Genomic DNA, 26,352 nt, shown 5'->3' with positions numbered 1-26,352 from the left:
CTTTTTTTTTACTTTGAATGCAGAGAACACATTATCTACATGTCCCTGCTGTCTCTATATACAGAGCACTGGTAACAGTGACTATTTTCAGGTGTTTCCTGATTATTTAGGACTACTTTCACATTAGCGTTTTCATTTCCGCTATTGAGTTCCGGCATAGGATCTCAATAGTGGGGAAAAATGCTTCAGTTTTGTCCCAATTCATTGTCAATGGGGACAAAACTGAACTAAATGAAACGGAATGCACCAAAATGCATTTCGTTCCAATTGGTTGCGCTCCCATAGCGGACAGAATAACACTGCAAGCAGCGTTTTTCTGTCCGCAATGTCGTGCTGAACAAGACGGATCCGTCCTGGCACACTATGTAAGTCAGTGGGGACTGATACGTTTCTAAGTTCTTAGCTAGGTGGCAGGGACCCTACGAAGTACTTGAAAAAGTTGGTGAGGTAAACTACAAGGTACACCAGCCAGGGCAGCAAAAGCCGGAGCAGATGTACCATGTGAAATTTCTTAAACCTTGGAAAGATAGGGAGACCAGTACGGACAGAATCCCACGGCCGAGTTTTCTAGGAGAAGAGTTTCCAGCCCCACGGTCTGATACAAGGGAAGCAGTTGCCACAGTGAAGATTGCAGACAGCCTTACCTCTAAACAGACTCAAGAGGCCAGGGAGTTCATTAACAGGAACACGGATGCGTTCTCAGACCTCCCTGGACGCACTTTTACCATCCAACATGACATTGTCACTGAGCCTTAGGCCAGAGTGCGGTTGAAACCATACCGGGTACTCAAGTTTCGGCGACAAGCCATCTCTGAAGAAGTGCAGCTAATGCTACAACTAGACATCATTGAGGAGTCAAAAAGTGAATGGACCAGTCCAATAGTCATAATACCCAACCCGGACGTGACGTTACAGTTCTGTAACAATTTCTGCAAACTAAATGAAATTTCTAAATTTGATGCATATCCCATGCCTCAGGTGGATGAGCTTATTGAGAGGTTAGGCCAAGCCTGGTATTTTTCTGTTTTGGACCCCACCAAAGGGGGGTACTGGCAGGTCCCCCTGATGGAGGCTGCCAAAGAGAAAACCACCTTTATCACACCAGAGGGGCTGTACCAATATAAGGTGTTACCCTTTGGTCTGCATGGCGCCCCTGCCACTTTTCAACGGCTCATGGACATTGTGCGTCCACATCGTCGGTACTCTTCGGCTTACCTGGACGATATTGTCATTCACAGTACCGACTGGGAAAGTCACCTACCAAAAGTACAGGCTGTAGTGGACTCCCTTCGAAAGGCTGGACTAACAGCTAACTTAAAAAAATGTGCAATAGGGTTAGAGGAGACTAAATACCTGGGGTATGTCATTGGGTGCAGAGTCGTCAAATCCCAAGTGAACAAAATAGAGGCTATATGGAATTGGCCCCGACCTGTCACTACTAGGCAAATAAAGTCGTTCCTGGGAATGGTGGGATATTATATGAGGTTTGTCCCCCACTTTGCTACGGTAGCCGCACCATTGACAGGGCTCTTGAAGGGACGCAAGTCAATGGTGGTCCACTGGGATGATCAGGCAAAAGAGGCTTTCTCCGCTTTGAAGTCGGCCCTGTGTGGGTCCCCGGTTTTTGTGACGCCCGATTTCAAAAGGGAGTTTAAAGTACAGAAGGATGCCTCCGAAGTAGGCCTCGGTGCTGTACTGTCTCTGGAAGTTAACGGGGAGGAGCATCCCATTGTCTTCCTCAGCTGTAAGCTGGGGAGGAGCATCCCATTGTCTTCCTCAGCTGTAAGCTCACCCCAGCCGAGACCAGGTACAGTATAGTGGAGAAAGAGTGCCTGACTATCAAGTGGGCACTAGAGTCTCTTCGCTATTATTTGTTGGGGAGAAAGTTCCGCCTGGTGACTGACCACCCCCATCTTAAATGGATGAGCCAGGCCAAGGACAGAAATGCCCGGGTTATCCTATGGTTTCTCTCTCTACAAAATCTTACATTTTCGGTGGAACACAGGGCAGGCCGGTTGCAATGAAACGCGGATGCCCTGTCCCGGGTGCACTGTTTGACATGTGTTCACCCCCTTAGGGTTGAACAAAGGGGGGAGGTATGTAGGAGGGTTCAAGGGATGATCGTGGATGATAGATATGTGTCACCAAGGTTCCTGCCCTCGGTAAAGTAAGAGCCAGTTTCATGTGTTAGCAGCAGTTGCTGTTTGACACGTTGCTATTTAGTATGGCTGTAATAGTTGATCCGGGATGGCTCTTACTGGGAGTAGTCAAAGTGCTGGGTGGGTGACCACTCCCCACGTTCCAGGCCGGGGCTTGGTTTTGGGCTATAAAACACAGGCAGCACTGTCAGGTGGTGTGGATTACTCCTTTCTGACAGTGGAGCTCTGTCAGTCTCTGTGTTGGGACCTGGGAGTTTGGGATTGGATTAAGGCCTGCTACCTTGTTGGTGTGAAAGCAGGTGGATTTTGCTTTGTCCAAGGACTTCTTCTTTGCTGCATGGTGTGAATGAACACCAGAATCACAAGGTGACTGTTTTCCTTGAAACGGACTTTTAGTTTTGTCATTTACTTAATGTGTGAATAAACACTGAACTGTTTAATTTAAAGACTTTGGGCCAGATTTATCATGACTCTGACAGCTCACTCCACTTTAACATATGGCTAAAGTCAGTTTTAGCCAAGTCAGATTTATGATCGGCCCTTTAAGACTGTAATAAATGTGGTTTGACGGTAGCAGTTTATCCATCAGAAAGCAGCTTTACAAAAGTCGCACATCTTTACGAAAAAGTCGCACGTTTTTATGAAAAAGTGGCATGTTCTATTAAAAAGTCTCATAGGTAAGCATGGTCCTCACTGGAGTGAAATTGCAACTTTTTTGCGACTTTTTAAATAGTCCCAATAGTAAATCTGTCTAGAGGTTCATTTACATAAGAAAACACGCCCACTTTCAGAAAACTGGCGAGCATAGTGCAGAGCAGAAAAAAGTGCGCAAATTTGTGCGCAGTTTTAGCGTTTGGGACTTTTTTGGGGACTTTTTCACTCCATTATTCTGACCTGAGCTAATGATAAATCTGGCCCTTTGTTGTTGCCTCTATACTGCGTCCGCTAACCTGCCTATCAGAGCAAACCCCCACACAGAGGATAGGTCATCAGTAAAAAAAAAAAAAAGGAAAACCCTTTTAATGAGTTAAGAGAGGGTGGTCTGTCATTTGGGTGTCCCATCTATTGACCATAGTAGAAACCAGCTACCAAGAAGGTCTCTTGCTCTGGCAGACCCAACATGTCAGCACATTAACCGCCTCCGGACCGCCTAACGCAGATGTGCGGTCCGGAGGCGGCAGCCCTGCGCAGAGTGACGCATATACGCGTCATCTCGCGAGAGCCGAGATTTCCTGTGAACGCGCGCACACAGGCGCGCGCGTTCACAGGAACTGAAGGTAAGCGAGTGGATCTCCAGCCTGCCAGCGGCGATCGCTCGCTGGCAGGCTGGAGATGTGATTTTTTTTAACCCCTAACAGGTATATTAGACGCTGTTTTGATAACATCGTCTAATATACCTGCTACCTGGTCCTCTGGTGGTCCCTTTTGTTTGGATCGACCACCAGAGGACACAGGTAGCTGAGTAAAGTACCACAAAACACTACACTACACTACACCCCCCCCTGTCACTTATTAACCCCTTATGAACCCCTGATCACCCCATATAGACTCCCTGATCACCCCCCTGTCATTGATCACCCCCCTGTCAGGCTCCGTTCAGACGTCCGTATGATTTTTACGGATCCACGGATACATGGATCGGATCCGCAAAACACATACGGACATCTGAATGGAGCCTTACAGGGGGATGATCAATGACAGGCGGGTGATCACCCATATAGATTCCCTGATCACCCCCTGTCATTGATCACCCCCCTGTCATTGATCACCCCCCTGTAAGGCTCCATTCAGATGTCCGTATGATTTTTACGGATCCACGGATACATGGATCGGATCCGCAAAACACATACGGACGTCTGAATGGAGCCTTACAGGGGGGTGATCAATGAGAGGCGGGTGATCACCCATATAGATTCCCTGATCACCCCCTGTCATTGATCACCCCCCTGTCATTGATCACCCCCCTGTAAGGCTCCATTCAGATGTCCGTATGATTTTTACGGATCCACGGATACATGGATCGGATCCGCAAAACACATACGGACGTCTGAATGGAGCCTTACAGGGGGGTGATCAATGACAGGTGGGTGATCACCCATATAGATTCCCTGATCACCCCCTGTCATTGATCACCCCCCTGTCATTGATCACCCCCCTGTAAGGCTCCATTCAGATGTCCGTATGATTTTTACGGATCCACGGATACATGGATCGGATCCGCAAAACACATACGGACGTCTGAATGGAGCCTTACAGGGGGATGATCAATGACAGGCGGGTGATCACCCATATAGATTCCCTGATCACCCCCTGTCATTGATCACCCCCCTGTCATTGATCACCCCCCTGTAAGGCTCCATTCAGATGTCCGTATGATTTTTACGGATCCACGGATACATGGATCGGATCCGCAAAACACATACGGACGTCTGAATGGAGCCTTACAGGGGGATGATCAATGACAGGCGGGTGATCACCCATATAGATTCCCTGATCACCCCCTGTCATTGATCACCCCCCTGTCATTGATCACCCCCCTGTAAGGCTCCATTCAGACGTCCGTATGCGTTTTGCGGATCCGATCCATGTATCCGTGGATCCGTAAAAATCATACAGACGTCTGAATGGAGCCTTACAGGGGGGTGATCAATGACAGGATGGTGATCACCCCATATAGACTCCCTGATCACCCCCCTGTCATTGATCACCCCCTGTAAGGCTCCATTCAGACATTTTTTTTGGCCCAAGTTAGCGGAAATTGTTTTTTTTTTGTTTTTGTTTTTTATTACTAAGTCTCATATTCCACTAACTTGTGTCAAAAAATAAAATCTCACATGAACTCACCATACCCCTCACGGAATCCAAATGCGTAACATTTTTTAGACATTTATATTCCAGACTTCTTCTCACGCTTTAGGGCCCCTAAAATGCCAGGGCAGTATAAATACCCTACATGTGACCCCATTTCGGAAAGAAGACACCCCAAGGTATTCCGTGAGGGGCATATTGAGTCCATGAAAGATTTAAATTTTTGTCCCAAGTTAGCAGAAAGGGAGACTTTGTGAGAAAATACAAAAAAAAAATCAATTTCCGCTAACTTGTGCCCAAAAAAAAAATTGGATGAACTCGCCATGCCCCTCATTGAATACCTCGGGGTGTCTTCTTTCCAAAATGGGGTCACATGTGGGGTATTTATACTGCCCTGGCTTTTTAGGGGCCCGAAAGCGTGAGAAGAAGTCTGGGATCCAAATGTCTAAAAATGCCCTCCTAAAAGGAATTTGGGCCGCTTTGCGCATCTAGGCTGCAAAAAAGTGTCACACATCTGGTATCGCCGTACTCAGGAGAAGTTGGGCAATGTGTTTTGGGGTGTCATTTTACATATACCCATGCTGGGTGAGATAAATATCTTGGTCAAATGCCAACTTTGTATAAACAAATGGGAAAAGTTGTCTTTTGCCAAGATATTTCTCTCACCCAGCATGGGTATATGTAAAATGACACCCCAAAACACATTCCCCAACTTCTCCTAAGTACGGCGATACCAGATGTGTGACACATTTTTGCCGCCTAGGTGGGCAAAGGGGCACACATTCCAAAGTGCACCTTTCGGATTTCACAGGTCATTTTTTACACATTTTGATTTCAAACTACTTAGCACACATTAGGGCCCCTAGAATGCCAGGGCAGTATAACTACCCCACAAGTGATCCCATTTTGGAAAGAAGACACCCCAAGGTATTCCGTGAGGGGCATGGCGAGTTCCTAGAATTTTTTATTTTCTGTCACAAGTTAGCGGAAAATGATGATTTTTTATTTATTTATTTTTTCTTACAAAGTCTCATATTCCACTAACTTGTGACAAAAAATAAAAAATTCTAGGAACTCGCCATGCCCCTCACGGAATACCTTGGGGTGTGTTCTTTCCAAAATGGGGTCACTTGTGGCGTAGTTATACTGCCCTGGCAATTTAGGGGCCCAAATGTGTGAGAAGTACTTTGCAATCAAAATGTGTAAAAAATGGCCTGCGAAATCCGAAAGATGCTCTTTGGAATGTGTGCCCCTTTGCCCACCTTGGCTGCAAAAAAGTGTCACACATGTGGTATCGCCATACTCAGGAGAAGTTGGGCAATGTGTTTTGGGGTGTCATTTTACATATACCCATGCTGGGTGAGATAAATATCTTGGTCAAATGCCAACTTTGTATAAAAAAATTGGAAAAGTTGTCTTTTGCCAAGATATTTATCTCACCCAGCATGGGTATATGTAAAATGACACCCCAAAACACATTCCCCAACTTCTCCTGAGTACGGCGATACCAGATGTGTGACACTTTTTTGCAGCCTAGGTGGGCAAAGGGACCCACATTCCAAAGTGCACCTTTAGGATTTCACAGGTCATTTTTTACAGATTTTGATTGCAAACTACTTCTCACACATCTGGGCCCCTAAATTGCCAGGGCAGTATAACTACGCCACAAGTGACCCCATTTTGGAAAGAAGACACCTCAGGGTATTCCGTGAGGGGCATGGCGAGTTCCTAGAATATTTTATTTTTTGTCGCAAGTTAGTGGAATATGAGACTTTGTAAGAAAAAAAATAAAAATCTTAATTTTCCGCTAACTTGTGACAAAAAATTAAAAGTTCTATGAACTCACTATGCCCATCAGCGAATACCTTAGGGTGTCTACTTTCCGAAATGGGGTCATTTGTGGGGGTTTTCTACTGTCTGGGCATTGTAGAACCTCAGGAAACATGACAGGTGCTCAGAAAGTCAGAGCTGCTTCAAAAAGCGGAAATTCACATTTTTGTACCATAGTTTGTAAACGCTATAACTTTTACCCAAACCATTTTTTTTTGCCCAAACATTTTTTTTTTATCAAAGACATGTAGAACAATAAATTTAGCGAAAAATTTATATATGGATGTCGTTTTTTTTGCAAAATTTTACAGCTGAAAGTGAAAAATGTCATTTTTTTGCAAAAAAATCCTTAAATTTCGATTAATAACAAAAAAAGTAAAAATGTCAGCAGCAATGAAATACCACCAAATGAAAGCTCTATTAGTGAGAAGAAAAGGAGGTAAAATTCATTTGGGTGGTAAGTTGCATGACCGAGCAATAAACTGTGAAAGTAGTGTAGTGCAGAAGTGTAAAAAGTGGCCTGGTCATTAAGGGGGCTTCAGCTAGCGGGGTTGAAGTGGTTAAATAAACAGCCCATTGGTTTCAGTAGAAACCATTTATTGCTTTATTGTTCTGTACAGTAGGGGATTTAACTTAAGGTGTATTTACATGTGCTGGGCGAGTGGGCAATTATCGGGAAGAGACCTTTCCTTCTCGATAACCGCCTCCTCATCAGAGGACAGCTATAACCTCCACTGTATGGAGCTACTGCCATTGCTCACCCTGCTACAGATTCATTGATTATAGCCAGTAGATCACTGTTATGGAGTTATGCAAGCAGAAGACCGAGGGACCTGGGTATATATGGGCTGGTCTCATGATTATGATTTTTGATTTTACTGACAATGGTATGGGTATATTTCATCTGGCACCTGACACACTTCTGAGATCTGTCCATTCAATCTAGGACTGCATCCTGCAGACTGGACATTGCAGATAAATTCTGATAATTGCACGCTTGTGGTCTTTTGTGAAGATTGCTGGTTTTTGTACATAGAGAGAGTCAGGGAGGATTAATACCAACATTGCCACTTTCTATATACAACCTGTTCAGAAAAAGCCTACTCTGTGAAGTATTCTGAAGAACTCTGCCTGCTGAAGGTATTTGTATTGTGACTCCGATTATACAAAAAAGTTCATAAGATCACCCTCATCTAGCAAGAGACCTGCGTGGAGTTCTCGGATCAGGAAACTTGAAATAGGAGAAGAAAAAAAAACTGTAATCCTCCAGCACTGTTGTCCGCTGTTAAAATCTACGTTTTATTCGGTATATATTAAAAGTATAGGAACAAGAGCCATAACAGGTTGACGTGTTTCAACATCAAGTCTTAACCTCCTAACCTCCTATTATCTAGAGCCTTCGTTTTGCCATAATAAAGCCAGCCTGGTCTGTGGTCTTTATCCCTGATAATTTTCATCCTCCTTCTGTTCTCCTACCGTGCATCCCACTGCATATTCTGGCATCAAGGTCACCCCAGCTACAACTGGGCATGAGACCCCACAAAATCAGTGCGTAACCCTAGGGAAACATTCCTGCATTCACTGTCCGCGTGACCTGAGGGAGAGTTGAATCAGCCACCCTGAGGACTACAACCACCCTTGTTGCCTCAGTCACCACTCCCATCCTCTTCAGTATGACAAAGAGGCCTTCATACTTAAAACGCGATGGCTCTACCCCCTAGCAGTCCAGTTTTCTCGTTCACTATACCAGTGCAAACAAAGGCAACTGAAGCTTGCCAGAACACATAATTGGAACAGTGACGCCAAATTTCCTTCTAAGTGCCTGGAAATGGTGTGGGCAGAGACAGAGGTGTGTAATGAAGGTGCCACCTTTGGATGGTGAACAAGAACACTGTGGGAGCGACGTGTGCTTGTCAAACAATCCTCTTTACTAGTGGTCTGTCTGGGCCGTCCGAGCCTAGTCACTGTTTATGCCCTCATGTAACCATTGCTCCCAAACACCTCCTAACAGATTGGTCAGAACGGCCTAGATGGTGGTCAGTTTATCGAAACGACCATCCTGCTTCTCGCAGTCCAATGATATGCCCTACTGAAAGTCTGCCAACTGGGCAAAATGTCTCTGTGTGTGTCATAAAAGCATGTTTAGCGGTCAACAATCTCTCACAAGAGGGCAGCGGGGTAAGCACTTGTACGTCCTCTTTTAGCAAGATCCAGTGTCAAATCAGACCACACCAATAATCTGACATTTCTATTTGGGTGGGTAATTTTTTTTTTATCATTGAGTGTATATTGGTTATCATTCTCTGCTCTGTCCTGGAGCCAGGTAGCACAGGATCCACCACTCACAAAACACTTTTCCATAGAAGTCAATGAGCCATCCCTGGACAACAGTTTCCTATGTGCATGTGGTAGCTGTTAGCAAAGAAGCAGCTCAGGCAAGATGGCTGCCCCCATAATTATGTACAAATAAAGAAATCTATAATCAGAAGAAAACTAAAACATTAAAAAGTTATATATGTCAGTATCTGGTTTAAATCAGTAAAAAAAATCTATGAATTCCCTTAAAGTTGAGATTTGTTTTCCAATTTGATGACTCTCTGCACATTGGTGTATTGTCACCCAGAGGCTCTGCTTCTGACCTTACTTTTGTATATTTATATATATATATATATATATAAAAAAGAAAGTCCAGCGGGAGCACCAACCAGGATGTGGGTGCAAGGTCCAACGTGGGGTAACGGCAATCCCCAATAATATAGGCAAAAGAAGTAGGACTGCACTCCGGAGTAGTGGTGAAAACAAAAGATTTTAATCACCCATAATGTGGCAAACCTTGCGACGTTTCGGCTCACAAGAGCCTTCCTCAAGCATAGAAGCAGTGAAAGTGAAGACATATAAAGGCATATCAAAAAGTGTCCACCCAATCAGGGTGTGGTTACAATCAAATTAAATTACATACATCTGATACAAATAAATAGACAAAGTGCATATGCATAAAGTGACACGTGCCGTACGATCTACAACTTCAGGATAATATCCCTATGGGTAGAATAAGACATATACAAAACTTTGTTTCGATTTGTTTCGATTAGAGCGTCTCCATCTCTTCATTGCGCATGTCCAGATTGGCGTCATCATATGAGTCACAGTGCAAAGGTTGAGCGCATGCGTACTGTCAAGCCAACCCAAAACCGCCATTTTACTTAAGGGCAACTTGCCCTATGGTTCCATTCATATTCATTACATAATTGTTGGCTGAACAGAATGTTTACTGATCTAAATATATGACCGCGGTAGGGATCTCCTACATACGTCAGCATCTGGACCGGGATCCCAACCTGCCGGGGGGGACACCAGACCATGGGGCCGCGAGCGTCAGAGGGGGACACCTCCATGAACCCCGCCAACGCCCACAGCCCGATTGCTGGCAATAACGCAGTCGTGGAGGGATTATCCCTCAACTTTACAAAAACAGCATCACACTAAGGGACAGTTACATGTCTGGAGTGGCGCATAGAAGAGAGAACGCTGATGTCAACACCGGGCCGTATCGCTTCCAAAAGATCAAAGTTCAAGGATCCGCATCCAATGCTGTGTAGATTAAAATTTCTAAAAGGCAAAGAGAAATACATGTTTTAGTTTCTAAATATGTATTATTATATTGTAATTGCACATTGTTCTTTCACAGTTCTCCTGCACTATTATACAAGTGTGAGAGAGGTAAACCACACATATACAGAGGAAACCAGAGTAAGCCACAAATCCAGTGGCTCTCACCTAAACTCCACATTAAGAGTTTCTAATGTAGTCACTAACTCAGTCTGATCCGATACAATGCGTTTCGTACGTAGGAATTGTGAATGAGGGAGATGTTTGACTAAGATACGAGGATGGTTGCTTTCAAACCGTAAAATCGTGTTCCTGTCTGTTGACTTAACATACAAGCCTGTACTAATAGAACCATCAACCAGTTTAACATTAGTATCCAAGAATGACAATTGTGTTTTAGAATGGGATACTGTATATTGAAGATCAGAATCAATACCATTAAGGTATGTATGAAACTCACTCAATTGTGATTCCGTACCTGACCACAGGAGGAAGACGTCATCTATGTATCGCCACCACCTAATTACATGTTGAAAGTAGTGGGACACATAGATAAAGTCCTCCTCTATGTGACGCATATATATATATTTGCCTACGTAGGGGCCACATTGGACCCCATCGCAATGCCACGTTTTTGATTAAAAAAAATGTCTTGGAACAAAAAATAATTATTCTCAAGGATCAATCTCAGCAAGGTATTTATGAAACACTTTGAATTCTGTGTTATAGGCGAATCATCCAAATATTTATTGACTGCAGTCATGCCCTTCTCATGTCCTATTGACGTGTATAAAGATACAACATCAAAGGACACGAGAGTGACAGCTTGCGTATTGCTGACATCAACTGCTCTCAGTTGTTGCAGAAAATCACCTGTGTCTTTGATATATGACTTTCCAGCTGTCGAAAAATCTCTTAGTATCCTGTCAAGGAAGATAGCAATTCTGCTAAAAACAGAGTCAGTACCAGACATGATGGGGCGGCCGGGGGGGGTCCACTAGACTTTTGTGGACCTTGGGCAGTATATATAGAACTGGAGTAATGGGAGATACTACCATCAAATACTCCCTAAGTCCCTAATCTATAATACCCCCGGCCACCGCATCGGATAGAATCCTTTTAATGATGTTCATGATGTGAAATTTTGGATCACTATGTAACACACCATACACATTTGTATCACTCAATCAAGTACAACTACCCCTCCGCCCTTATCAGCAGGCTTAATCGTTAAATGGGGGTTGTTCTTGAGTTGCGATAGCGCCTCGATTTCTGCAGTAGTCAAATTGGGATTACTTAATCTAACTGTATCCCCCGAAAGGGATTTTAACTCTCTGACATCTCTTTTGACTGCAGAAATGTAGGCCTCTATCGCAGGCTCATCCACAAGGGGGAAAAAAGCACTTTTATTAGTCAAACCAAATTTTTTAAGTGAAAATTCACTCGAGCATACTTGTGTGTTGGCAGTACGTCCCTTAAAGAACACTTTTAACTTTATAGAACAAAAAAAATCATTTAAATCCATTTCTAAATTAAACCAATTTACCTTAGTACTCGGGCAGAATGTAAGCCCCTTAGACAGGACACTATGTTGGGCTTCAGTCAATTCAACTGAGGATAGATTAAAGACTATTGTCTCTTTCTCTGTGATGACGCCTTCGTCGATTGTAGTCTGGTTCTGTTGTATCGCTGTTTTCCCTTTTCTTCTGTACCTGCGGCCTCCTCTCCTGGTTCTTGTTCTTTTCTTTGTGTCCAGGTCGTCCCCTAAAAAAGTTTTGTCTTCATCTGTGGATGGCTGTATGTTTCTTCTCCTTTTCTTATTGTCACGGTTGAAGCCCATAGACGGTGGGTTAGATTGCCACGTATAAATGTTGCCTCGTTTATAATCATCCGCGTCACATACCCATTTGTTCCTTTTCCCGTCTTCCAATTCCATCTGTAACTTGCTTAACTGGTTTTTAATTTCCTCTTTGTATTGTATAAATTCATCAGCAGATAATTGTGTCTGTAATGTCCGTTCAACCTCCAACAGATCATCAGTGAGTGAGACCACTTCCAATTGTAAGAATTCGATATTAAGTAAAATATAATCCAGTGAATATCTGTTAGATAATGTTTCAAAACGCTTGCAAAATAAGTCATTGTTGGGAAAAAGGTTTGGGCGTAAGTTCGAACGCATTCCTCTCAGGATCTTCTTTTCTTTATAGTACTTCCATGATCCCCATTCATCACATTATCACTTTTTTTAAACTGTAATTCTAATCGAAACAAAGTTTTGTATATGTCTTATTCTACCCATAGGGATATTATCCTGAAGTTGTAGATCGTACGGCATGTGTCACTTTATGCATATGCACTTTGTCTATTTATTTGTATCAGATGTATGTAATTTAATTTGATTGTAACCACACCCTGATTGGGTGGACACTTTTTGATATGCCTTTATATGTCTTCACTTTCACTGCTTCTATGCTTGAGGAAGGCTCTTGTGAGCTGAAACGTCGCAAGATTTGCCACATTATGGGTGATTGAAATCTTTTGTTTTCACCACTACTCCGGAGTGCAGTCCTACTTCTTTTGCCTATATTATTGGGGATTGCCGTTACCCCACGTTGGACCTTGCACCCACATCCTGGTTGGTGCTCCCGCTGGACTTTCTTTTTTCTATACAATACTGGCACCGTGAGTGAGCACACCTGAAGTATCCACCATGTCTAATACGGAAACACCCTATGGCGGCACTTATACTGCTGAGGAGGTCGATCGCATAATGCAGGGAATTGAGAGTGATGTCTCTTTTCTACAGGCTCCCACCGCCAAAGAACTCAAACGCAAGTATGTAACTTTATCCAGACGTCTCATTGCAATGAACTTACACATGGCCACACTGGGACAGTACTATAAAGAAAAGAAGATCCCGAGAGGAATGCGTTCGAACTTACGCCCAAACCTTTTTCCCAACAATGACTTATTTTGCAAGCGTTTTGAAACATTATCTAACAGATATTCACTGGATTATATTTTACTTAATATCGAATTCTTACAATTGGAAGTGGTCTCACTCACTGATGATCTGTTGGAGGTTGAACGGACATTACAGACACAATTATCTGCTGATGAATTTATACAATACAAAGAGGAAATTAAAAACCAGTTAAGCAAATTACAGATGGAATTGGAAGAGGGGAAAAGGAACAAATGGGTACGTGACGCGGATGATTATAAACGAGGCGACATTTATATGTGGCAATCTGACCCACCGTCTATGGGCTTCAACCGTGACAATAAGAAAAGGAGAAGAAACATACAGCCATCCACAGATGAAGACAAAACTTTTTTAGGGGACGACCTGGACACAAAGAAAAGAAAAGAACAAGAACCAGGAGAGGAGGCCGCAGGTACAGAAGAAAAGGGAAAACAGCGATACAACAGAACCAGACTACAATCGACGAAGGCGTCATCACAGAGAAAGAGACAATAGTCTTTAATCTATCCTCAGTTGAATTGACTGAAGCCCAACATAGTGTCCTGTCTAAGGGGCTTACATTCTGCCCGAGTACTAAGGTAAATTGGTTTAATTTAGAAATGGATTTAAATGATTTTTTTTGTTCTATAAAGTTAAAAGTGTTCTTTAAGTGACGTACTGCCAACACACAAGTATGCTCGAGTGAATTTTCACAAAAAAAATTAGGTTTGACTAATAAAAGTGCTTTTTTCCCCCTTGTGGATGAGCCTGCGATAGAGGCCTACATTTCTGCAGTCAAAAGAGATGTCAGAGAGTTAAAATCCCTTTCGGGGGATACAGTTAGATTAAGTAATCCCAATTTGACTACTGCAGAAATCGAGGCGCTATCGCAACTCAAGAACAACCCCCATTTAACGATTAAGCCTGCCGATAAGGGCGGAGGGGTAGTTGTACTTGATACACACAACTATGTGAGAGAAATTGAACGCCAATTGAGTGATACAAATGTGTATGGTGTGTTACATAGTGATCCAAAATTTCACATCATGAACATCATTAAAAGGATTCTATCCGATGCGGTGGCCGGGGGTATTATAGATTAGGGACTTAGGGAGTATTTGATGGTAGTATCTCCCATTACTCTAGTTCTATATATACTGCCCAAGGTCCACAAAAGTCTAGTGGACCCCCCCGGCCGCCCCATCATGTCTGGTACTGACTCTGTTTTTAGCAGAATTGCTATCTTCCTTGACAGGATACTAAGAGATTTTTCGACAGCTGGAAAGTCATATATCAAGTGGCTTGATATATTTGTGGCTTACTCTGGATTTGTGGCTTACTCTGGTTTCCTCTGTATATGTGTGGTTTACCTCTCTCACACTTGTATAATAGTGCAGGAGAACTGTGAAAGAACAATGTGTAATTACAATATAATAATATATATTTAGAAACTAAAACATGTATTTCTCTTTGCCTTTTAGAAATTTTAATCTACACAGCATTGGATGCGGATCCTTGAACTTTGATCTTTTGGAAGCGATACGGCCCGGTGTTGACATCAGCGTTCTCTCTTCTATGCGCCACTCCAGACATGTAACTGTCCCTTAGTGTGATGCTGTTTCTGTAAAGTTGAGGGATAATCCCTCCACGACTGCATTATTGCCAGCAACCGGGCTGTGGGCGTCGGCGGGGTTCATGGAGGTGTCCCCCTCTGACGCTCGCGGCCCCATGGTCTAGTGTCCCCCCCGGCAGGTTGGGATCCCGGTCCAGATGCTGACGTATGTAGGAGATCCCTACCGCAGTCATATATTTCGATCAGTAAACATTCTGTTCAGCCAACAATTATGTAATGAATATGAATGGAACCATAGGGCAAGTTGCCCTTAAGTAAAATGGCGGTTTTGGGTTGGCTTGACAGTACGCATGCGCTCAACCTTTGCACTGTGACTCATATGATGACGCCAATCTGGACATGCGCAATGAAGAGATGGAGACGCTCAATGAATGCGATGGTATATGCGGGCCCCATGGTTACCTAAGGTCGAATTTCCATGATCCCCATTTATCACATTATCACTTTTATTAAACTGTAATTCTAATCGAAACAAAGTTTTGTATATGTCTTATTCTACCCATAGGGATATTATCCTGAAGTTGTAGATCGTACGGACACGTGTCACTTTATGCATATGCACTTTGTCTATTTATTTGTATCAGATGTATGTAATTTAATTTGATTGTAACCACACCCTGATTGGGTGGACACTTTTTGATATGCCTTTATATGTCTTCACTTTCACTGCTTCTATGCTTGAGGAAGGCTCTTGTGAGCCGAAACGTCGCAAGATTTGCCACATTATGGGTGATTAAAATCTTTTGTTTTCACCACTATTCCGGAGTGCAGTCCTACTTCTTTTGCCTATATGTATATATATATATATATATATATATATATTTATTTATTTTAATTTTTTTTTTATATAAATTGTATAAAATTGTAGGTTTTTCAAATGAAATTATGCTTATGCAAAATTACAGGAAAGTTTTATTATTTTTTGAAAGCACCATTAATTCCATGGTGCTGTACATCGAGAGGAGTTCCAGAGCTTACAATCTACAAGGGAAGGTATGGAAGGCATTTTGACAATATACCGCATGTCTATTTTCATCCATTTGTTTATACAATTTAGTAAATTGCATTATTCAAGTTTTATTTGTTTTGCGTCAAAAGGGTAAAACTAATTGTCCCAGGTAGTAAAGGTACTTTTTCTGTTCCAGGACCACAGAGGAACTATCAAGAAAATTTGTACATTCCTTGAAAAAGAGCTAGAAGAACAAGCTATTGACTTAGTGGTGGAGCACTCCAGCTTCAACAGCATGAAAAACAACAGCATGTCCAATAACAGTCTGGTTCCAGACTACGTCATAGATACTAAAAACAACAATTTTATGAGAAAAGGTAAAGAGCACATAAGTAGCAATGTATTACAACTCCACTGGCAGTTATCTATGGCTTCAGCATGGACAAGTTGTTCCTTTCTTCCCACAGAAAAATTAAAAAGGTTTCCGGTAGTGTTGATCAAGCACCATAGTGCTCGGGTGTTCTGGCTGAACACATAGGGATGCTCGGGTGCTCAGTGCTTAGTAGTATAATGGAAGTCAATGAGAGATCCCTAACATTAAACCAGGCACCCCCTGCTCTAGCGAGGGGAGGGTGCCTGGTTCATAGGAAAAGGTCAGAAATTGATGTAAACACCACTGAAATGGTTCGGGAACAGCATGGGGAGGATGTTTGGATGCATCTTGGACTCCCAGGTCACTTCTGGGAACGATGTTGTCCGTGTAGTACGCCACTTTTACTGACTGACAGTAATACGATCAAAACCGAAGATAAAATCGATTTTAGAGGAAAAACTGTTAGGAAACATTCTTTCCTGAATATTTACTTGTATATAGTAACATAGTAACATAGTACATAAGGCCGAAAAAAGACATCTGTCCATCCAGTTCGGCCTGTTATCCTGCAAGTTGATCCAGAGGAAGGAAAAAAAAAAACCCTGTGAGTAGAAGCCAATTTTCCCCACTTTAGGGGAATAAAAAATTCCTTCCCGACTCCAATCAGGCAATCAGAATAACTCCCTGGATCAACGACCCCTCTCTAGTAGCTATAGCTTGTAATATTATTACGCTCCAGAAATACATCCAGGCCCCTCTTGAATTCCGTTATTGTACTCACCATCACCACCTCCTCAGGCAGAGAGTTCCATAGTGCTGCCAGAGGCACTCCGATACAACCTGTAGATCACATAAAGGAGGGCCTCATTCACATTATGGTACAATTGTTCATGTAGTGGGACTTCTACACTCATAAAGCCTAAGGGAAAGGGAAATTACAAGGAACCAGCACTCCAATATACCCCTTGTTACACATAAAGGAAGGCATCATACACAGGCTTGAAAAATTATGATTGATGGCTTGCTGGTGACCCTCAAAAACATTTGGAGCAAGAGCCTGCTGATCTGACCTTCTAAAACATTAGGGGCGAGGGCCTGCTGCCGCTTTGGTGACTCTAGATAACCTGGGTCCGATCGCACATCCCTGTGACGGCGACGATCCATTCAGATGTCTGCCCTATCAACTTTCGATGTTATTTTCAGTACAAACCATGGTGACCAGGGGTAATGGGAAATCAGGGTTCGATTCCGGAGAGGGAGCCTGAGAAACGGCTACAGCTACCACATCCAAGCAAGGCAGCATGCGCACAAATTACCTATTAGGTATAATTAGGAGAGGGCCTGCTGGTGAGCTGACGCTCTAAAAAATTATATACGAGGGCCTGCATCTGAGCTGACCCTGTAAAACATTATATGCAAGGGCATTATATGCGACGAATAGGCATGTTGATATGATGGAAGAGGATGAGAAAATGAAGATTTAACCATATGCCCTTGTTTGTGGTGGAAGGGGTGCATGGGAATACAGTGCATTCAGTACATTATAAACAACACATTTAAAGTGGCTTTATGTACATCAGCTTTTCTCTAGTGGAGTCGAGAAGTCATGGTCAATCCAGGCCTTGTTCATTTTTATAAGAGTCAACCTGTCAGTATTTTCAGTTGACAGGCGGATATGCTTATCTGTTATAATGCCACCAGCAGCACTAAATACCCGCTCAGACAAAACGCTGGCGGCAGGGCAGGCCAGCACCTCCAAGGCGTAGAGCGCCAGTTCGTTCCAGCTTGGACACCTAGTAGTTGTAAGGCACTGAGGGATCATAGAGGACGCTGACACGGTCTGCTATGTACTCCTTCATCTTCCAAAATGTTTCCCTCCTTGTGACACTAGGCCTCGCATCAGGGTGAGGGTGCTGGCAGGGTGTCATGAAACTGTCCCAGGCTTTAGAGAGTGTTGCCCTGCCTCTTTTAGAACTGCTGTGTGTTCCCCTTGTCTCCCCTCATTGGTTGTCCAAGGAACTACGTACTCTGCAGCCAGCGTTGTCAGATGGAAATTTTTGGAGCAATTTTTCAACAAGGATCTTCTGGTATTGCATCGTTTTGCTCATCCTTTCCACTAGAGGAATGATAGATTAGAGACTTGCCTGTCATCATCAGGAGGATCATTTTAAATCTCCTCATCCTCTTCTTCTGCCAACCCCCGCAGAACAGGTGGAATTAAACTTCCATGGGTACTACCCTCTGTAGTGGAAGCAACCGGCTCCTGCTCCTCCTCCTCTTCATCGTCCAATTCGCGCTCAGAAGATGAACTAAGGGTGGTCTGGTTGTCACCCTGTGTAATGTCTTCCCCCATTTTCACCTCTTTCACATACATAAGCGTTGTCCTTAATTGTGAGCAGCGAGAGTTTGAGTAGACACAGAAGTGGGATGGTTACGCTGATAATAGCGTTATTGCCACTCATCATCTGTGTTGATTTCTCAAAGTTTCTTAAAACCTCACAGAGGTCAGACATCCATGCCCACTCCTCGCTTGTGAATAGCGGAAGCTGACTGGAAAGGCGACGACCATGTTGCAGCTGGTATTCCAGTATTCCACTACTGCCCTCTGCTGCTCACAAAGCCTGACCAACATGTGGAAACGTAGAATTCCAGCCCATGCACAACAGCCGGTGAGCTGGGAATTTCAAGTCCTGCTGCAGCGTTGACAGACCGGCTGAAGCTGTCGATGACTTTCGGAAATGTGCACACACGAGGGGCACCTTTACCAGTAGCTCAGGAAAATTGGAGTAGGTTTTGAGAAACTGCTGAACCACTAAGTTTAAGACGTGGGCTAGGCATGGGATGTGTGTGAGCTTCCTGAGCTCCAAAGCCGCCACAAGTTACGGCCATTATCAGACACAACCATGCCTGGTTGTAGGTTGAGTGGCGAGAGCCACAGCTCAGTCTGGTCTCTTATCCCCTGCCACAGCTTTGCGGCGGTGTGCTGTTTGTCCCCTAAGCATATCAGCTTCAGCACGGCCTGTTGTCGCTTCCCCGCTGCAGTGCTACACTGCTTCCAGCTCCTGACCGATGACTGACTTTTGCTGCACGTGGATAATTCGGAGTTGGAAGTGGAGGAGGAGGCGGAGGAGGAGAAGTAGGGGTTGGAGCCACTAACGTAGGTGGTGGCGGAAACCCTGATGGAATTAGGGCCTGCAATCCTTGGCTTCGGTAGCACCTGTGCCATCCCAGGGTACGACTCTCTCCCGGCCTCCATAACATTCACCCAGTGTGATGTCAGGGAAATGTAGCATCCCTGGCCACAAGCACTTGTCCATGTGTCAGTCGTTAAGTGGACCTTCCCAATAACTGCCTTGGTTAGGGCATTGTTGATGATACGGGACACATGCTGGTGTAAGGCGGGGATGGTGCACCGGGAAAAATTGTGGCGGCTCGGAACTGCGTAACGTGGGACAGCCGCCGACATCAGGCTGCAGAAGGCTTCAGTGTCCACAAGCCTAAATGGCAACATTTACAGGGCTAGTAATTTGGAAAGCTGTGCATTTAGTGCTATGGCCTGTGGGTGGGTGGCTGGGTATTTGCGCTTCCATTCAAATGCCTGGAGTAAGGACATTTGGATGCTGCGCTGGGACATGGAAGTGGATGTGGTCACTGAGGGTGCTTGCAAAGGTCCAGGTGCAGGGAATTGTCCAGCACGTAACACAGGGGAAGAGGAGGCAGTGGTGTGACCCGCAGACACAGATTGTGGACCCAGGCGTTCATTCCGCTTATTACGGTGCTTGAATGCCATGTGACAGATCATGCTGGTAGTGGTGAGATTGCTAGTGTTCACGCCCCTGCTCATTTTGGTACGGCACAGGTTGCAAACTTCTATTCTTTTGTCGTCCGCACTTTCCTCAAAAAAGCACCATACTGCGGAACACCTAACCCTTGGCAAGGGAGATTTCCGCAAGGGGGTGCACCATGGTGGGAGGAAGGAGGATTAGGGTGAGGATTGGGTTGAGCAGACTCTTGGCTACTGAGACTGGACTTGGTGGAAGACAGGGTGGTGCTTAACCGACTGGAAGCATTATCTGCTGCAATCCAACCGACCACCTGGTCGCACTGGTCAGACTTCAAGACTGGTGTCCTGTGCCACCCTGAAAACTGGGACAAGAAGCTAGGTATCGTGGATGATTGTTTTTCTTGTGCCCTGGCAGCAGGCACAGTTTCACGGCCTCTGCGTGCACCATCAGCATCACGGCCACTGCCACGTCCCTTACTTCTTGCCTTCTTCATATTAAATGTAATATATGATTGAAAGTGTGTCACACATACAGTAGCGTAGGATTTGGAAGTATATGCGCAAACAAACTTAAAAAGGTATTTGGGATGTGGAAACGTCACACAGGAGATATCCCGCAGATAATGTCAATGCTGTCACCAGCGGCTAATGAAAAATTACAGGGAATGTCACGGGTATTTGGGATGAGGAAACGTTATACATGAGAGGTACCACCTGTAATGTCACTGTCCGCAGCGTCTACGCAAAAAAGTACCGGTACACTGTATGTCACAGATATGTCACACACTTTACACAGGAGATGTTGCGCAGCTAATGTCACTGTCCGCAGCGGACACCTTCTACGGAAAAAGTACACTGGATGTCAGATATTTTTTGGAGGCGCACACTTTACACAGGAGATGAGGCGCAGCTAATGTCACTGTCCGCAGCGGACATCGTCTATGGAAAAAGAACACTTTATGTCATAGATAATTTTTTTCAGTGCACACGTTACACTGCAGATGTGGCACTGGTTATGTCACTGTCAGAAGCGGACACTGTCTATTGAAAAAGTACACTGTATGTTACAGATATTTTTTGGATGCGCACACATTACACTGCAGATGTGGCGCAGCTAATGTCACTGTCCGCAGCAGACACCATCTACGGAAAAAATACACTGAATGTCACAGATATTTTTTGGATGCGCACACTTTACACTTGAGATGTGGTGCAGCTAATGTCACTGTCTGCAGCGGACACTGTCTACGGAAAAAGTACACTTAATGTCACAGATATTTTTTGGATGCGCACACTTTACACTGGAGATGTGGTGCAGCTAATGTCACTGTCTGCAGCGGACACTGTCTACGGAAAAAGTACACTTAATGTCACAGATATTTTTTGGATGCGCACACTTTACACTGGAGATGTGGTGCAGCTAATGTCACTGTCTGCAGCGGACACTGTCTACGGAAAAAGTACACTTAATGTCACAGATATTTTTTGGATGCGCACACTTTACACTGGAGATGTGGCGCAGCTAATGTCACTGTCCGCAGCGGACACCGTCTACGGAAAAAGTACACTGGATGTCACAGATTTGTTTTGTATGGGCACACTTTACACTGGAGATGTGGCGCAACTAATGTCGCTGTCTGCAGCTGCCTAAATGATGTACGCTATTTAGCGCAGGATGCGCTAAAAATAGATATTGCTGCCACACACAATAGTCCTTAAAAGGACTTTTGGGTCTGTAAAGTTTTAGCAATTTAGCTCAGGTTGAGCTAAAAATATACATTGCTGCTGCCACACATAACAATAGTCCTTAACCACCTCCGGACCGCCTAACGCAGATGTGCGGTCCGGAGGCGGCAGCGCTGCGCACAGTCATGCATATACGCGTCATCTCGCGAGACGCCCGCGCATGCGCAGTTCGCGCCGGCATTTCGTTCAGGAGTATTTCGTCAGCAACCTGCCAGCCGTGATCATTGGCTGGCAGGTTGCTGATTTTTAAAAAATCCAATCAGAAGCCAGATAACAGATCATATTTGTAAATATGATCTGTTATATGGCTGCCTGCTCCTCTGCTGGTTCTTTTCATCGGTTGGATCCAGCAGAGGAGCAGGCTACACAGTGAGTACACCGAACAGCACACTTTAGCCCCAGATCACCCCCCTGAACCCCAATTAACCCTTTGATCACCCCTTTGATCGCCCCTGTCAATCACAAGTGAAAAGAAAAAAGTGATCAGTGCAAACTGTCACTTTTTTTTTTCACTGGTATTGACCGTTAGGTTTCAGTATAGTTTAGGCCCCTTGGTTAGGGATCGGTTAGCGCCCAGCCCACCGCACCGCAGTCCGTTATTCGCTGATTAGTGTATCGCTAATCAGCATTTGTACTTTTATAGTATCTGGAAGTGATCAAAACTGATCACGGTCAGATCTATAATCAGGGCCGGCCTTAGGTGTTCAGGCGCCCTGTGCGAGCTAACCTTGTGGCGCCCCCCCCCCCCAAAAAAAAAAAAAACACTGCTTGTTGCTGGCATCATGGCATAGGCTGGCTGACTATCCAACCAAGTAGTTACCAGCCCTCACACCCCAAAGGCCGGTGTAATGTTATACTTCCCTAGTTCGTGAGATTTCCCTACCCTCGTCACTTCCGGTCGCACCGGACATGACGTGAGGAGGTGTGCAGCGCCGCGCAGGCGCACAACGACAGGTTAGGGAAATTTCACAGCAGAGTGCGCATGCGCCAGGAGCCTCGCCGGCGGTTAGGGTAGGGAAAAACTATGGGCCAATGCGCAGGCGCAGTGATCGGATGGATGTTCTCAGCTGAACACCGGCCGACACTGCGCATGCAGCGGGAGCCTCACCAGCGGTTAGGGAAGGGAAAAATTACGTACGGGCCAGTGCTTTTTCCCTACCCTAACCGCTGGTGAGGCTCCCAGCGCATGCGCAGTGTCGGCCGGTGTCCAGCTGAGAAAATTCGTTTCCAATGTAGTATTAATAACTAAACAATTAAATAATAAACATATTGCATTGTCTACTTACCACCAGGACAATAAGATGATCTGGACTCTGGCTGCAGTCTGGCTCTGGGGACTCCATTGTCACTCTCTCCCCCCCCCTTCCCTTGTCACTCATTATCCCCCCTCTCCCTTGTCACTCTCATTATTCCCCCCCCTCTCCCTTGTCACTCTCATTATTCCACCCGCCCTCCCTTGTCACGCTCATTATTCCCCCCCATCACGCTCATTATTCCCCCCCATCACTCTCATTATTTCCCCCCCCATCACTCTCATTATTCCCCCCCCATCACTCTCATTATTCCCCCCCCATCACTCATTATTTCCCCCCCCATCACTCTCACTATTTCCCCCCCCCCATCACTCTCACTATTTCCCCCCCCCATCACTCTCATTATTTCCCCCCCCATCACTCTCATTATTTCCCCCCCCATCACTCTCATTATTTCCCCCCCATCACTCTCATTATTTCCCCCCCCCATCACTCTCATTATTTCCCCCCCCCATCACTCTCATTATTTCCCCCCCCATCACTCTCATTATTTCCCCCCCCATCACTCTCATTATTTCCCCCCCCATCACTCTCATTATTTCCCCCCCCATCACTCTCATTATTTCCCCCCCCCATCACTCTCATTATTTCCCCCCCCATCACTCTCATTATTTCCCCCCCATCACTCTCATTATTTCCCCCCCCATCACTCTCATTATTTCCCCCCCATCACTCTCATTATTTCCCCCCCCATCACTCATTATTTCCCCCCCCATCACTCTCATTATTTCCCCCCCCATCACTCTCATTATTTCCCCCCCCATCACTCATTATTTCCCCCCCCATCACTCATTATTTCCCCCCCATCACTCTCATTATTTCCCCCCCCCATCACTCTCATTATTTCCCCCCCCCCATCACTCTCATTATTTCCCCCCCCCCATCACTCTCATTATTTCCCCCCCCCATCACTCTCATTATTTCCTCCCCCCTCCCCCCTTGTCACTCTCTTTCTTTCCTCCCCCCTCCCCCCTTGTCACTCTCTTTCTTTCCTCCCCCCTCCCCCCTTGTCACTCTCTTTCTACTCCCACCTCCACCTCTAGTGTAGCGTGGCCGAGCTCTGTTCGATCCGCGGTACAGGAGCATTTGTTTCCTGTACCCGGCCGGACTGACAGGAAGTGCACACTACGTGAGCACTTCCTGTCAGTCCGGCCGGGTACAGGAAACAAAAGCTCCTGTACCGCGGACCTAACAGAGCTCGGCCACGCTACATTAACAGGCGCAGGCAGGATTCTTTAGAGCGGCAAGCGCTCAGCCTCAGCCACTCAGGCGGCGCAGAATGAGGGGCGCCGCCAGCCGCCCCCAACTTATATAAGCAACTTTTTTTTTTTTAAACCGCAACGGGCGCCGGGCGCCCCCTGCTGAATACAGGAGGGAGGGAGGGGGGGGGGGCCCGCCCCGTGGGAAAACATAAGTGCCGCCTCGCCTGCCCATATTACATTGCGGGCTGTCGGCCGCCCGGCGCCCCTGTTGCTATGGCGCCCTGTGCGGCCGCACAGCCCGCACACCCCAAAGGCCGGCCCTGTCTATAATAGTACTAGTGTCACTTTAGTTCTCCCTCCACCCAAAACGCAGTGTTTGCCTGATCAGGCCTGATCGGTCGCCCACACGTGCGTTCGCCCACACCCGCCCCACCGCAGTGACAAAAAAAAATATTTTTTTGGTTCACTGCACAATCACTTTACACGCACTGCGGCGATAAAAAAATCAGTTTTGATATTTTTTATCAACCGCAGCGGCCTCCGGTACTTCGCTAGCCTCCCCTTTGTAAGACAGGCTTGCTTTTTTTTTCTTGGGTAGTCTCAGGGAATACCCCTAAATTTAGTTGCCCACATGTCTAACAGGGGGTATTCCTCTGAAGAGGCCTACAGGCTTCTGACCCAGTCGGATGAGGAGTGGGAACCCTCATCTGATGAATCCAGCGGGTCAGAATACGAACCTGTAGAAAGCAGTGGCTCTCTGACCCAAAGTTCGGACGAGGAGGCTGAGGTCCCTGATACCACCAGGCGTACCCGGCCCCGTGTCGCTAGACCACAGGTTGCGCAGGATCCGCTTCAAGAGCAGCAGAGTGGGGCTGGTGCTGTCGGATTACGTGGTGAGGCATACACCAGCAGCCCAGCCCTCCCTGGACCTAGTACCAGCACTGCCGTACAACCTGGTGAAGTAGCGAGCACCAGAAGGGCAGTTGAAGCTGGTACGGTGGCACGTGCAGTAGTGACCCCGTCGCAGCCACTGCAAAGACGTGCCCGTAGAGCCCCTAGAATCCCAGAGGTGCTGGCAAACCCTGATTGGCAGTCCCCAACTTCAGCCGCACCTGTAGTTTTCCCTTTCACTGCCCAGTCTGGAGTTCGGGTTGAGACAGCTCAGATCGGTTCGGCCCTGGGATTTTTTGAGCTGTTCTTGACTGCGGAGCTTTTAGACATAGTTGTGGCCGAAACAAACAGATATGCCACACAATTTATCACCGCTAACCCGGGAAGCTTTTATGCCCAGCCTTTCCGGTGGAAACCAGTCCAAGTTTCCGAAATTAAAACTTTTCTGGGCCTCCTCCTCAACATGGGCCTGACAAAAAAGCATGAATTGCGGTCATATTGGTCCACGAACCCGATTCATCACATGCCCATGTTCTCTGCTGCTATGTCCAGGGCACGTTTTGAGGCCATCCTGCGTTTCCTGCACTTTAGTGACAACACCGCCTCCCGTCCCAGGGGCCACCCTGCTTTTGACCGGCTCCACAAAATTCGGCCCTTCATAGACCATTTCAACCAGAAATTTGCAGATATTTATACCCCAGAGCAAAACATCTGCGTAGACGAGTCCCTGATACATTTTACCGGGCGCCTTGGCTTCAAACAATACATCCCAAGCAAGCGCGCCCGGTATGGGGTCAAATTGTATAAGCTCTGTGAAAGGGCCACAGGCTATACCCACAAATTTCGGATCTATGAGGGAAAAGATCAGACCCTGGAGCCGGTCGGTTGCCCTGACTACCTGGGGAGCAGTGGGAAGACAGTTTGGGACTTGGTGTCACCCTTATTCGGCAAGGGGTACCATCTTTATGTGGACAATTTTTACACAAGTGTGGCCCTCTTTAGGCATTTGTTTCTAGAACGGATTGGCGCCTGTGGTACCGCGCGAACTAGTCGCGCGGGCTTCCCCCAACGGCTCGTTACCACCCGTCTT

General features: G+C 45.7%; 1 protein-coding gene across 2 annotated transcripts in view; it reads left to right on the top strand.

Moving 5' to 3' along the window:
- The window catches only part of LOC122926658 (sulfotransferase 2B1-like), a 69,005-nt gene that overhangs the window by 37,411 nt on the left and 5,242 nt on the right, over positions 1-26,352 (top strand). For both annotated transcript variants that reach the window (XM_044278101.1, XM_044278099.1), the window contains exon 6: positions 16,150-16,330. In XM_044278101.1, the coding sequence (XP_044134036.1) occupies positions 16,150-16,330 (181 nt within the window). The remainder of the gene's footprint in view (positions 1-16,149; positions 16,331-26,352) is intronic.

The sequence above is a fragment of the Bufo gargarizans genome, chromosome 2 (assembly GCF_014858855.1).
Source record: "Bufo gargarizans isolate SCDJY-AF-19 chromosome 2, ASM1485885v1, whole genome shotgun sequence".
Classification (NCBI taxonomy): Eukaryota; Metazoa; Chordata; class Amphibia; order Anura; family Bufonidae; genus Bufo; species Bufo gargarizans.
The sequence above is the reverse complement of the archived record's forward strand: the minus strand, read 5'-3'. Positions and strand labels throughout refer to the sequence as shown.